This window comes from Chenopodium quinoa, unplaced genomic scaffold, assembly GCF_001683475.1.
Source record: "Chenopodium quinoa cultivar QQ74 unplaced genomic scaffold, ASM168347v1, whole genome shotgun sequence".
NCBI classification, from domain to species: domain Eukaryota; kingdom Viridiplantae; phylum Streptophyta; class Magnoliopsida; order Caryophyllales; family Amaranthaceae; genus Chenopodium; species Chenopodium quinoa.
In genome coordinates, this window is record NW_018743175.1 from 4,911,928 (window position 1) to 4,927,928 (window position 16,001).

General features: G+C 34.9%; 1 protein-coding gene across 1 annotated transcript; it reads right to left on the reverse strand.

Annotated features, from left to right (window-relative positions):
• Window positions 1–628: 628 nt before the first annotated feature.
• On the reverse strand, window positions 629–9,794 carry LOC110732200 (probable aquaporin NIP5-1). Its single transcript, XM_021912120.1, has 6 exons — window positions 9,596–9,794; window positions 8,771–9,190; window positions 8,618–8,679; window positions 8,259–8,404; window positions 2,519–2,700; window positions 629–661 (listed from the first exon to the last, which is right to left on the reverse strand). Exons 1-6 carry the CDS (start codon window positions 9,722–9,724, stop codon window positions 629–631), a joined length of 972 nt encoding a protein of 323 aa, XP_021767812.1. The 5' UTR covers window positions 9,725–9,794.
• Window positions 9,795–16,001: the final 6,207 nt, after the last annotated feature.

Genomic DNA, 16,001 nt, shown 5'->3' on the forward strand with positions numbered 1-16,001 from the left:
TGCATCCATAATTTAGTGGATGTTCACTAAATTGTTGAAGAATCTTGTCATTGTCACTTCATTACCTCAATAACTGCAAATAGAATGTCCAAATTCTGAAATGTTAAAAATAAATGATCTTCACCAAAAGAAAAAAAACAATAAAATGATGAATAGTCTTAAAGTCCTAACTGTATTAGTTCGTGTTTTGTTGACGTGCAACACTTATCATAACATCGATTATAAAGACTGTCACCTTTTAGCAATATGACAAAGTAACAAAGTATGCTAATCACTTTCAGCGATATAACAAATCACCCCAAAATAAATATGTAGTATATCCCACCGAAACATTATGATGGGACCAATGTCACCTGAACCCCCATATGAGAACAAGATTTTTTTACACAACCAATGCCCTTCCTAGATTTACCTTGGGAAGAGCTTAGAAGTTAGAATTGATGAATGTAATGCTTGTCAGTTTGTGTATGTGTGTTAAGTTGAAGTTTCCTAAAAAGTTAATCAGTCTTCTTTGGGAAGCTTGATAAGTGCATAAACAGCTGCACTAACAATAGGACCCAAGGGTGGAGCCACCATGTATATCCATAATCCATGGTACCTTCCTGTTGCTATGGCCGGTCATAATGTCCTAGCCAGGTTCATCAACGCACCTCTCATTGGCCTGCAACATTTTACAATAGTTAATGAATTAATTTTCAAGTTCACTAATTGACCGTTTCTCACTATTTGAAATACAATGGTCAGTTAGTGAACTTGAAAGTAGTATTCAATAATGTAGCTAGGGATTAACTTGTTATGGATGAAGATTTAACAAATGAATATAGGTTACAAAGCTGCATTTTAGTTGTAAATCTAATACAAATGGCTAAATTTATGACATGAATGAAGAACATTGATGAATATAGGTTATAAAGCTGCATTTCAAATTATTTTGGGAATGGGTTGCTAATCTATGACTTGAATGAAGAACATTGATGAACAATTTTAATTTTGTGATTTTTAATTATAATTATAATTTCAAAAATTAATTAATATTATAAAAATAATTTTTCATAATTTATATTTATGTATTTTACATGTATTAAAAAGAATACATAAAAAAAAATACAATTTTAATGCATTATGGACATTAAAAATAATTCAAAATGAAAATAAAAATACTATATGCAGGCCAATCAGATTTCGTCACATCCACATATTGTGGTGCCTTTTTTAAAGAATGACATTGTAGGTTTTTTCACACACCAGGGTTACATTTATTAGTGCTCTTAAAGGCTTGGCACTCTTGTTCAGTACGAAAACATCTTGTACCCAAACAACAACAGCAATCTCCAAAAGTACAATGCTTATGCGTGCAAAAAATAGTATCTGGTACTACAAATTTCCTGCTCATCAACTTCATTGATCCAACTTCATTTTCAGCGTTATTCAATCTTCCATAGTTTTCATGGTCAAGGGCATCACCTACATGCATGCATAAAGAAGGGTAAGAATTAATTATAATAATATAACATATGCTATATTACTTTTTAAATTAAATCTAGAAATTCATGATATTTAACAAGCCCTAAGCAAAACAATTACATTGCTAAGATTATGATCACCTCTCAAATGTGCATGAATAAATTGGTATAGAAACCTAAGCTAGCAGGCGCTCAAACAAACACGAATTAATAGTTGTGTGACTTACAATTTGCAAAAATCAATAGAAAGACAACGATGACAAAAGAAAAAATGGTTCTTGATGACATTATGTTTGCTATTATTTGAATAAAGAGTAAATAGTAATCTTTTTGTTTTTTTTTTTCTATTATTATTGTGTATTATTGAGTACTATCATGGGTTTAACGGTTAAATATATTGTATATATGTTAGTCAAAGGAGATAATTAGCCTTATAATTATCTTCTTAGTTTATAGCTTCAGTTAGCGTATTTTGTGTATAATTGATTCCCAGTTTGTAGCCTAGGGTCAATGCTATACTTTGTATTTCTCTTTTCCGGCAGCACCAATGTCATCCTCTAAACACTCCTTTCATCCTGCTCTTGCAGTATCTAATATCAAGAACCATGTCTCCATTACTCTTGACATGGAGACCGTTCAATATTCTACTTGGGCGGAGTTATTCAAGGTTCATGCTAGATCTCACAAGGCGAGGAAAAAGAAAAAGCCTCTTTGTCAGCCGATGGTGATGATGATGAGGAAATGTGGTCGACTCTCGATGCCACATTCCTTTCTTAGATTTATGCCACAATTTCGAATGACCTCTTGCATACCATTCTTGAACCTGATGCGACTGCAATGGAGGCGTGGAATTGATTACGTGACATATTTCAGGATAATAAGCATTCTCGTGCCGTAACTCTCGAGCATGACTTTTCTACCACTAGAATAGAGCACTATCCCAATGCCTCTACCTATTGTCAGCGACTGAAATCCTTGGCTGATCAATTGAGAAACACCGGAGCTCCGGTGTCCGATAACATACTTGTGCTTCAACTAGTTTCGGGTCTCACTACCGCGTACCGTGGGGTGGGTATGCTGATTCGACAGAGTGACCCTCTTTCGCCTTTCTGCCAAGCTCGCTCCATGCTTACTCTTGAAGAGGCAGGCATGGCCAAGGAAGCGGCGATGGGCTCAGATTCCGCTATGTTGGTTGCTTCTCCGAATGATGATGAGGACCCTTCCCCTGTTTCATCTCATACGGGTCAGTCTAAGGGGCAGCAGGATCGAAAAAATCAAGTAAGTCGCAAGAATTCTGGTGGTGGTCGTAACAATGGTGGTGCGAAACCTGGTCGTGGTGGTTCCGGTGGAAAACCTGGCCGGGGCAGTGGTGGTTAGGGACCGAGTCAGCAGCAACAACAAGGAGGTCAGCAGCAATGGTTCCCGGGTTGGCCGCAATATCCACAATGGGGTTGGCCGCAATGGCCTGCTCCTCCTTGTCCATATCCCACGTAAGGTTGGGCCCGTCCACCTGCAAAACCCGGGCCTAGGGTATTGGGTCCGAGACCTCAGCAAGCCTATATGGCATCTTCTCCAAATGGTCGGTCTTCTTATGCTCCTACAGATATTGCTTCGGCTATGCACACCATGACTTTTACTCCGCCGGATCCATCATGGTATATGGACACTGGTGCAACGTCCCATATGACATCATCGAACGGTAATTTTTCGTCTTATTTTAATTTGAGCAATAATTCTAGTGGTATTATTGTCGAAAATGGTAATTCAATTCCTGTTCATGGTTATGGTCATACTCGCTTATCCTCCCCTAATCCTCCATTATCTTTAAATAATGTTCTTCATGCTCCCAAAATAATCAAAAACCTCATTTCTGTTAGAAAATTTACAACTGATAATTCTGTTTCGGTTGAATTTGATCCTTTTAGGTTTAATGTGAAGGATTTTCAAACGGGGATGCCTCTAATGAGATGCAATAGTCGGGGTGATCTTTATCCTCTCACTTCTTCCATCAACACTCAAGCTTCTTCATCTACTTTTGCAGCCATCTCTCCCTCTTTGTGGCATGATCGGTTGGGTCATCCGGAAAATGCTGTTTTAGATACTCTTAGAATAAATAAAAGTGTTGATTGTAATCTTCGTTCTAGTTCAAATGTTTGTCGTTCCTGTGTTTTTGGGAAACATTTTAAGTTGTCTTTTGAGTCTTCTAATTCGAGTACTATTTTGCCATTTGATATTATTCATAGTGATCTTTGGACATCTCCAATTTTGAGCTCTTCGGGTCACAGATATTATGTTTTGATGTTGGATGATTAATCTAATTTCTTATAGACTTTTCCATTGGCTAGGAAATCTGATGTTTATGAGAAATTTTTAATTTTTAAGACTCATATTCTTACCCAATTTGAAAGTAATGTCAAGACCATGCAATGTGATAATGGGAGGGAATTCGATCATGGTTCGTTTTGGGATTTTTGTATAAAAAAATGGAATGTCTTTTCGTTTATCTTGTCCTCATACCTCTCCTCAAAATGGGAAAGACGAAAGAAAAATAAGAACTATCAATAATGTCACTCGTACTCTTCCTCCTTTTTGGCCTCATGCTCTACAAATGGCAACATATCTCTTTAATATACTTCCTAGCAATCTCTTAGGACATCAAACACCTCTTCCAGTTTTATATCAAAGGTTTCCTTCATATTCTCATCTTCGAGTTTTTGGGTGCTTGTGCTATCCTCTTTTCCCTTCTACTACTATTAACAAATTACAACCCCGATCTACACCTTGTGTATTTTTAGGGTTTCCACCTAACCACCGTGCAGTGGTTACAAATGTTATGATCTTTCGTCTAATAAAATCATCATTTGTCGAAATGTAATTTTTAATGAGAATACTTTTCCCTTTGCAACGTTGCATACTCCTAATGCAAACACTTGTGATTTTTTGGATGATGGGATAACTCCATATACCATCTCCAACAATCTGCTGCAAAAGAGAATTCTAATTCTCTTCATTACCAAATGGCCCAAGTCACTCCTGCCCCACAATCTGGAGCTGCTTCCCCTAGCCCACATGGCCTAACAACAGCACCAACTCTTGACTGACCCACTTCTCCAATTTCTCTTACAAATCCAACTCCAATCCCAGCCTCACCCAATCACTCTCCTTCCTCACCTACGGCCCACCATGACATTGGCCCAGCTGCACAAATTCCTCTTCCTACTCCAGTCCAACGTCCCACTATGGTCACAAGGAGTCAACATGGTATTTTTAAACCAAACAAAAAAAATACCATGCTCATGTCACTGTCACGAGGTCTCCATTGCCTCGTAACCCAGTTGATGCCCTTCGTGACCCGAACTAGAAAATGGTCATGGATGACGAATTTAATGCTCTTATTAAAAATAAGATGTGGGAGTTGGTGCCCAACCCGCCTGGTGTTAATGTTATTCGGTCTATGTGGATTTTTACTCATAAAGTGAAATCTAACGGTGATTTAGAGAGGCATAAAGCCCGACTTGTAGGTGATGGTAAAACTCAACAGGTTGGCATTGATTGTGATGAGACTTTCAGCCCGTTTGTTAAACCGACCATTATTCGCACGGTTCTTAGTCTCTCTCTCTCTAAGGCATGGCCGATTCATCAGTTGGATGTGAAGAATGCCTTTCTTCAAGGTGAGTTGCAGGAAACAGTGTATATGCATCAACCATTGGGTTACAGGGATCGGACAAATCCAGATTATGTATGTCTCTTGCGTAAGTCATTATATGGGCTTAAGCAGGCACCTCGGGCTTGGTATAAGCGGTTTGCTGATTTTGTGAAGTCTATTGGTTTTACTAATAGCAAGTGTGATAATTCTCTATTTATTTACAACAAGGAGACCGAAATGGCATATATTTTATTGTATGTTGATGATATTATTCTCACTGCCTCTTCTGATGCTCTATTATGGACCGTCTTAACTGAATTTGCTATGAAGGATCTTGGTCCCTTGAATTATTTCCTTGGTATTGCAATGACACGACATAAGGGTGGTATGTTCCTTTCACAGCGAAAATATGTCGAGGAAATCATTGACTGTGCAGGAATGCCTTCTTGTAAGTCTTCTTCTACACCAGTTGACACCAAGCCTAAAGTCAGTGTTACTTCTGAGGTTCCGTATGAGGATCCGACTCTTTATCGGAGTTTGGCAGGTGCCCTTCAGTATTTGACATTCACTAGACCAGATATCTCGTATGCCGTGCAACAGGTTTGCTTACATATGCATGATCCGAGAGTAGATCATATGCTTGCTCTCAAGCGGATTATCAGGTACATTTAGGGTACTTCAGATCATTCTCCATCTTAACCCTTTTGCTTTTTCAGTTCTTGTTTCATATACTGATGCAGATTGGGGTGGGTGCCCCGATACGAGGCGGTCTACATCTGGCTATTGTGTATTTTTGGGAGACAATTTGGTTTCTTGGTCGTCGAAACGACAACCTACTTTATCAAAGTCTAGTGCTGAGGCCGAGTATCGTGGTGTTGCTAATGTTGTTTCTGAATCATGTTGGATCCGTAATCTTCTCTTAGAGTTACATTGTCCGGTTAAAAAGACTACTTTGGTATATTGCTATTTATTTTTCAGGTAATCCGGTTCAACATCAACGTACTAAGCATATTGAGATGGATATACATTTTGTACGGGAGAAGGTTGCGCGGGGACAGGTGCGTGTTTTACATGTCCCATCTCGATATCAAATAGCGGACATCTTTACTAAGGGTCTTCCGCAAGTCTTGTTTGATGATTTAAGGGACAATCTCAGCGTCCGAAAGGCTCCCGTTTTGACTGCGGTGGTGTGTTAAATATATATTGTATATATGTTAGTCAAAGGAGATAATCAGCCTTATAATTATCTTCCTAGTTTATAGCTTTAGTTAGCGTATTTTGTGTACAATTGATTCCTAGTTTGTAGCCTAGGGTCAATGCTATACTTTGTATATATTCAGTACAATTGAATGAGAATAGCTAGGAAAATATTCCCATCTTCTATCATTAACTAGAATTATTTATAGGTGCATATTTTAAGGAATATTAGGACAATATTTCGTGATATATCTTGATTGATGGTTTCCTTGTTTATATTTGGTGTATCTTTCAATTTTATCCCATATTTTTTGGGTGAAAAGCTTTGTATATGTTATATATTGATGAATGGAAATTGGAAGAGAAGAAGGGAATTGAAAGCTTTGAGCCCTTACCGATTTCTACATGGTATGATATATCTTGATTGATTGTTTCCTTGTTTATAGGATTAGATTGGTACAAGAATATATTTGGTGTATCTTTTGATTTTATCCCAAATTTTTTGGGTGAAAAGCTTTGTATGCTATATATTGAATATTGATGAATGGAAGCTTTGTATTTAAATGTAAGGATGAATGAGTGAGTAAAACCTCAATATACATACTCTTGACTCTTCTAATCAACGTCACATCATACATACTCTTATACAAAAACAATTAATTTGTTAGGCTTCATTCACTTCACCTTATTTTTTGCTGAACTGAAATTATTTTTACTGAATTGATAATTTTGTTGAACTTAAATTATTTTTACTGAACTGAAATTAATTTTACTGAATTGAAATTATTTATGTTGAACTGAAATTATTTTTACTGGATCTATTATATTTTCTCTTTAGAGTTACTGATTTTTACTGAACTGAAATTAATTTTACTGAACTGAAATTATTTTTACTGAATTTTTTTTTTTAAGGTGAAGTGAACAAGCTCTAGGAATGAACAAAAGGGGCAAAAAAGAAAATTAAGATTGAGATGAATAAGAATGAACAAAAAAATAAGAATGAATAAAAAAAGGAAACTAATATCAGATCAATAGTCAAGCCTGAAAATAAAAGAGCAACTACTCAAGATCAAATCAAATACTACGTACACAAATTCTTATATGTGGCTAGCCACACCGTGTGGCCTATCATCATTATCGGGATACTTGGTTATTATTAAAGGGGTTACTTGGTCAGTGTTAAAGGATTATCTGGTCAGTTTTATAAGGGTTACTCGAACAATATTACAGGGGTTATTTGGTCAATGTTATAGGTTACTTATTTGTTCTTTTATAAGTGGCCAGCCACACACAAAACGGGCTAAATCAAATATCACTCAAAAGCAAGAAAAAAGGCCAACCAATTAACATCTTGAGAACTAAACAAAAAAGACGGGAATTTCAATTGTTTTCTCCTAAATTAGGCATATAAGATTCTCATAATTTTTAAAAATAGAAATTCATATCAATAGTCACATAAGGGAAAAAAGAAGGTAATGTCCAAAAATAAATAAAGTATATTATTTTGTTTATGGCAATGAGTGTAATCATTCAATCTATTACTCCACATATTAGTAAAAGGCAAATCATGACAATGAGACTTGTTTTACATAAAATCTAAATTAAACTTCTAAAATATTAAATTATTCATTATAACTATTATCATAATATTGATCATAAAAATTGTCACCTCTTAACAGTATGACAAAATGACAAATTATGCTAATCACCCTCAATGATATAACAAATCACCCCAAAATTAATACGTAGTATATCCCACCAAAATATTATGATGAGACCAATGTCACCTGAACCCCCATCTGAGAACAAGATTTTTTTTTACACGATCAATGCCCTTCCTAGATTTTACCTTGGGAAGAGCTTAGAAGTTAGAATTGATGAATGTAATGCTTGTTAGTTTGTGTATGTGTGTTAAGTTGAGGTTTCCTAAAAAGTTAATCAATCCTCTTTGGGAAGCTTGATAAGTGCATAAACAGCTGCACCAACAACAGCACCCAAGGGTGGAGCCACCATGTATATCCATATTCCACGATACCTTCCTGTTGCTATGGCCGGTCCTAGTGTCCTGGCCGGGTTCATCGATGCACCTGTCATTGGCCTACACATTTTACGTATAAGCCATCACTTATGCAGGCTTTGCGTGTGTTAAAATTCAGTGCAATTTAGTTTAGTTATTGTTGTAACGATACATGTACGTGTGTAGTAGATGTTAACTTTGTTTGTTTATTTTAAAGTTGTACCATAATTTTTTTACATTGTGTACCAACTGTAAATTAATCTTGTAAAAGTAGTATACATAAAAACAACTCACCCTATAATGAGTATGTCAAGCATGACAGCACCACCAATTGCAACACCTGCTAAGTCGCCCACCTATTGTAACACAACGTGATTTAATCATATCATTAAAACATCAGGTTTATTTCCTACAAACAAACAGAACTAAGCCGAGAAAAATACTTACAGCCGTATGGTCAGTCGCGACAGCAATAATAACAAACATGAGGATAAAAGTAGCGACAAACTCCAACAAAAAAGCTTGTCCAACAGTAACAGAAGGCATGGTAACACCACCAGACATAAAAGGGTGATAAGCAGCCTTAAGCAAGAAAGAAGCAAAGATAGAACCAAGAATTTCAGCCAAAATAAAAATGGGTACTTGGGCCCAAGGAAAATGTCCAAGGGCTGCATAAGCTAGTGTTACAGCTGGGTTAAGATGGGCCTTAGAAATGTGGCCTATTGATAGGACTAGTATCAAAACTGCAAGCCCAGAGCATGCTGCATTTCCTATTAATGTTTCGATTCCACTGAATTTTTGGTCTACTATTGGGCCTGCTGCTGCTGCAAATACCAATATGAATGTTCCCACAAATTCTGCACCAGCCTGTTTAAAAAAAGTAAAATAAAGTATTGTGATTATGACTCTCATTTGCACCTTTATACTTCATCGGCTCTCTTTTAGTTTCAATGTTTATTATATATAATCTCAACCCTTAATATTTCTAGTTATAGATACATATATTATATAAAAATTTAATACTGTAAAGATATAAATTGAGATGAATTTAATAAGATTTGGTATGACTATATTTCACAAATATACAAATTAATTATGTTGATCAAAAGAAAGAATGTGAATAGAGCAAATTTTCAAATATTACAACTAAAAGAGAACCGAGAAAGTGTAACAAAATGAAATTTAATATTTAGGTAAATTTTTAATGAAAATGTTATGTTATACAAAGTAAGAAATAAATAAAACTTAGAATAAAAGGAACAACATGTATACCTTTTTAAGGACTGAAATCTGGATTAGCTTGCTGCTTGATGGCTTCAATGATGGCTGAATCGTCGGTGGTTGATTGGTGGCGACGGGTGCTAGTAGTGGTGGCAACGGGGTTTCGTTACTTGTAGACATTTTAAGACAGTTTTGAACCTAATTTGTACTTTGTACTTTTGTAGCCTTGAAATTTTGTTTTATTGTGCTTCTCTTGCATATGTGAATTTTATTTGGCTTTAGGCACTTCACATATTACTATGTCTATACTTAAATTTTCTCTGTATATATGTATATTATGGTGCTTTGACTTGCTCAAATTGGAAGGCATGATTGATATAAGTCATATAACTGTCTAAACTATAAATTTGAAGTTTTCTTGGTCAGCTTATGATTTTTTTTTTCTTAACACATCTTGTAGCTGTTTGTTACATACCCTGTAAGAGTACTACATAATTAATTAATTATAGCAAATGTATCACTATATTAGCACAAAGTTAAGTAAATTATTTGTTGATCTAACATTTATTCTAAGATACAAGAGTTTGATTGATTTATGCGTGCACGTTATGGTACATTAAATTTACATTATTTTTTATTTTACCATTAATACATGTTTTGGATGTATGAATTTGCCTATGCCTACAACATGGGCGTGCCTTGGCTCCTTGGCAGCAGCATGAAAGGTTTTTGCAATAAAAACAATCTTTTTTTTGGTGTTTAGAGAGCCATAAAGGCAGATGATGAGAATAGATTCCAAAATCTCCTGGGACTGTGATTGGAAGATAAATTCTAACCACTTGAAATATCCCTCACTCTCAAAAAACAATCTTTAATAGTTGTTGATTTTATTCATTTTATTTTTGTTATTAATATGCAATTAGTTTCCTATAAACCTTTACACTCTCATTAGTTAATTTTTTTTATGAACCAAGATAATGACTATGTATAATTACATACTTGAAATAGTCAAATTCTATGTCCCAAAAAAAAAAAAAAAAAAAAAAAAGTCAAATTCTATAATAATACAGTTAATACTCCATATCATGTGCATGACAACATGAGTGTACGTTTCTAATTTTCTGCTACTTCGTAAAAAGAAACACTTTGCGCAATGTCCAACAACTGGCGAATTTGAAACGTTTCTTCCATAGTATCCAAGATTCCAAGTAACTCCTAATTGAACTTATTATGATATCTATTCTTAATACTTGTGCTTATTTCATTTTAGGCTCTTACGAGTTAACGACTAGTTTGACATACAGACATACAGTAGATGTTGATTATATAATAAAATGATTACATATAGGAATATGACTAACTATTATGTAAATGTAAGGGGCCGAACTTCACCTCATACACATTTTTTTTTTTTTCAAATATCTCTTTGGGCTTGTTTGGTTTGATATAAAATATTATTATGGAAAAAGATTTTCTCATTTTTTTTTTTTTTTTTTCATTTTTCTTTGTTTGATTTGTGAAGGGATGAAAAACAATTTTTTCAATAGTGGAACATTGCATTCTCAATGATGAAAAACATTTTTCTTTACAAAATAAGGAAATCAAAGCCACATTTTCCTCCTTCCTCCTTACCTCCTTTTTACATCCTTCTCATCCATCCCCACATTCCTACTTCTATTTTTGGTTTTTCTTGTATGCAGCCAAGTAAGGGAAAACTAATTTACAATTGTGCTTTTTCTTGAAAATATGTTTTCTTTGAAAACTAATTTTAATTGAAAATATTTTACGTTAAACCAAACAGGGTCTAATCCTTTGTATTTGTCAACAAGTTTCATAATTTATTTCATAGATTGCAAATTAACAAAAGCATGCTCACTCAAGAAGTCAAGAATATGTCAAGTGTTTTTTTTTTTTCCAAAAGCTTTTGTATACATCGTGTTTACAATAATGTTATTGTGTGGCGTAAAAGTAAGTTACCCTTAATTTCATAAAATTAAGTTACCCTTTTTCTTATAAAAGTTACCCTTAACTCACATAAAGTTACTCTTTTTCTTATAAAAATTACCCTTTACTCACCTAAATTAAAGTTACCCTTACTACATTCACAAATAGTTAATCTTTAATCAATTGAAAGTTACCCAATAAGCACCAAAAAAATTAATTGAAAATTACCCAATAAGCACCGGAAAACTAAAGTACTCAACCATTTACTCAAGAGTCCTGAATTAGCCATTGATTTGGTGAACTTCATCAATCTCTATCTTTCCCAAATCAACCCAGATAAGTGAAGAAATAAAACCTAATTATTGTAGTGTTTTCTTATCGGGAGACAGGAGGAGAGAGAAAGTGGGAGGGATTATGAAATTTTCATTTTCACCTTATTTAGCATTGAAAGTGGAGGAAAAAAAGATTGAAAAGTTGGATGAATTTTAGAGTAACTCTGTTGAAGTGGAGGAAGATGTCGATCTCGTCAAGTTTTTGTTTTCAGTAGCTGTCATGGGCCTTGAAAGAGAAGGAGAAATAAGTTGTCAGCAGTCCGCCATTCAATAATTAATGTAAACCGGGTTTTTTGAAAAGTTTGTGTTTTATTTTTATTTTTTTCAAGTTAACTAACAGAAGATTTCTAAAGATAGTTAATTGCATATTAATTTGCCGTCAATGTACTGGATCTACAATTTGATTTGCTGGTTCATTCATGTTGATTCAAAACGTTTTTTATAAACGTTTCTTTATTGCCAGCAATTTTGAAGCAAGACCTTCAACATTTAGTACGTTTTTGTTTGATTACTAAAAAAGCGTTTCGGGAGGGATGCTACAATTTCTTATTCTGAATAATTTATTTGCTGTTCTAGAAGACAATTTACGAATTGTATTTCTGAATTCTGCCTACCATTTCATACATCTTTCCAAATTAGTCCCAAAAATTATTAAAAATATTCTTATATACAATAGTTGCCTAGGAAGTTTGGAATATAAAGGTATAAATTTTAATTTTTCAATTTTTATAAATAAAAGATACTCCATATAATTAACAATACATAGATTATGGACACATGTGCACGATATTCACTAAATAGTAAATAACAATAGTTTAGAAGTGCATATGTAAAGTAATCTTTGGAGGTAAATATTGTTTGTCTTCATCTTTCTACCTTGTGGTATATTACTTCGTATAGTATAAATATAATTTTCCCATTTATATTCGAAAATTCATTGAATGCACTAATTTGCCTTCCCTTTCATAAATATTTGATAGCTGATATGTCTATTTTATATAGTGATTTACCCCCATCCTTTGGTCATATTTTGGAGTATTTTTGGCTCTATGGAGCCACTTTTATTACTAATATGCGTTTTCTAGTGTTTTCGTAGTTTTGGTATTGTTTTATAGGAAATTGCGGATTTGGAGCATTTTCCCGGACTTATTTGAGCCACTACGAGCATTGGAGTAGGATCGCATTCATATGACCACATTCCGAAGCCCAAGGCCGAGTTGGAGCAATCAAACCGGTGATTAAGGGCTCGGAGAAGAAGAAGAGTTTGAGGCATTATTGAATCGAGTTATAAAGACCCGAAGAGTAAAAGCGCATTGGGCCAAGCATTAGCCCAATCGAGAAGTCCATATTTTCCCGAGAGCTCACCCGACCGGGGAAGCCCTCGCCCTGAGGCGCGCCCGGCCGGGCGAGGCAGATAAAGAAGGATAGCTCTTCACCCTAAGGCACGCCCTACCAGGCGAGAGAGATAAAGTTCACTAGCGTAGGCAGGCCCGGCTGGGCGAGATGCCGCTCGACCGGGCGCGTGTTTTTGAGGGATGTTTAGTGACTTTTAATTTGCTTTACTAAAGGATTTGTTAGCTTAAGTATAAATAGGCTTTTGTTAAGCGAAACGATGACGTCTTTCATTAGTTAATTCCAGATTTTAGTTTTAAGCTTTTGGTTAATTCTCTTGTTCTCTCAATATTTTTGGTTTATGCAATTTCATTTTTCCGTTTATTTTGGTAACGATTCCTTTCCCTTTTTATTTTTAGTGATTTAATTGCTTTGATTAATCATGTCTTTTTTGCTTAGTTTAGATTTAAATATGTGTGAGTAGTTTTATTTCTAGGGTTGTGGGGATCCATAAATAATATGAAAGGGTGATTTATTGATTTTTAGTGCTTTGGTTAATTTCCTATTGATTGATTTAATGCTATGCAATTAGATTAGACCTGGTTTAATTGTATGAGTTAAGCAATATTGATTCGAGATTCGAGAGATGAGAATTGATGTTTAGGTTTAGTTTCAATAGGCTGGTTAATTTATAAATGGTTAAGTCAAGATTCGAGAGATGCGATTTAATACTGGTAGATTAATTCTGTGATTGTAATACGTAGCGAAAGCCCTTTATGATCTGATTAATTGATGCATTGATAATTGATTGTTGTGTTTTACCCTGAAATATATTTATTGGTGAACCTATACCCTAGGCTTTGATCTATTGCTTTATCCTTAATTTTATTTGCTTTAGTTTATTTAATCTCCTTAGTTTAATCCTCATAAAAACAACTTTGTTACTTAATAGTTTAGATTATATTAATTATTTAGGAATAGAAAGACTTGTTTCCCTGAGGATTCGACCCTACTTCCCTATCTACTTTAGTTAGAGGACTTAGGTAATTCTTTTGATTAGGAGATACGACTTTATCCTGTCAATAGCTTGTAATTTTGTATGATTTTAGAGTAGTTTTGAGCCTTATAATTGTGAGAAATCAATGTCTTAGTTCACTAATTACTCTATTTTTTATGCATTTTTTGTGTAACCCATGCTTCATGGGGTTGCTAGTGTTTTGGTGCATATTTAGATATAAAGATGGCACTTTGAACCTTTTGGATAAAGAAGCAAAGGAGTTGGAGGCAAGAAGAAAAAAAAAAGGGAGTTGTGGAAGAATGAATCAATGAAGGAAGAATGAAAGAATCAAGGAAAAGTGTTTAAGAGTTAAATAAGAGCATTTGGAAGGGTTTTGGAAGGAAGCAAAGGGTTTTGTACTAAGGTCAATTTCAAATGACCATAACTTTTTTTCTACTCAACATTTTGAAGTGATTCAAATTGGAGATTAAACTTCATATCAAGAGTGAGCTTTCCAACGATTAGTCACATGCCTTTTTTCGATGAGAAATGAAGAAGTTATATGGCCTTCCGAAATAAAACTGTTTTCGTCGGAAAATGCTGCACGGCGTGCACGTCCGTGCCACGCCAAAAAGTGGCACGTCCGTGCACATCCTTGTACGTCAGTGCCTAATTCTGCACGTCCATGCACATCCTTGCACGTCCTGCCAAATTCTGCACGTCCGTGCAAGGGCAGGCAGTAGCTATTGCACTTATTTTAACAGATCTACACGTCTGTGTAACTTTTGGCACGTCCGTGCCGACCTGTAGACGTGTTGTTTCCTCGTTTTCTCCGTCCTTTTACTTGGGGGTTATATAATACCCCATGAACTTCATTTATAGGGAGGATCTTCTTCCCTTTAGACTTCTTAGGCCCTTAGTTTCTTAGAACTCTCATTAATTAGCTATCTTCTCAAACTCAATCATTTGTACTACTTTCATTGAAGATTATTCTCTTGATTTCAGTAGTTCTCAACTTTGAAGCATCTTAAGTAATCTCTTTCCTCTATCTCCTTTAATTTCTGTTTTTATTTACTTTGAAGTGCTAATTTCTCTCTTAACCTTGCTTAAATATTGTTGCATGTTCAATCTACTTTGTTCTTACTACTCCTCTCAACTTGTTAGATTATTGTTGAACTTAAATATTGTTGCTAGGATGTTGAACACCATGAGTAATGAGTAGTGAGTAGTTTCTTAGCTAGGGGTTAGGTAAAGACCCAATCAAGCCATGGGTTGATTAATATTTGTGCTTGCATGTTCATTTTTGGTTGATGATTAATTGTTAAAGGATTAGTTAATTGTATGAATAATTGGATGGCCACTTATTGCTCATGTATTCACTTCTATACTTGCATTGAAAGATGAAGTCTAGTTGTGAGCCTTTTCTTGTATGATTATGCTAAATTCCTCTTGATTACGGTTCCTTGTTTGGATGATGTAGTAGTCATAGTTGCGATAATTAGGTGAGAAATCCCCAATTATTTGTGCCTTAATGCTTTCTCGAAAGGATCGAAAGACAACCCCGAGTTAGTAGTCTATTTTCTATCATTGAGACTTGGTTGGCCCATCTTGTTAATTGAGTTTGGCTTAGGAATGCTTAGTGTTGTGGCTTCGAAAGAAAGTAATGTTGAGTGCCCTTTCTATCACCCAATTTGTGTTCATGTTTACCTATTGTATTGATCTATTGGTTTGGTTGGTGTCGATTCTCATTTCCCCCTAGTGCTTGTCTCCATAGTAGTTAATTAATCAAAACCCCAATCTTATGACCGAACTAGCTGACAATCGTTTCATATTCTTGGTGTGCTCATACCCA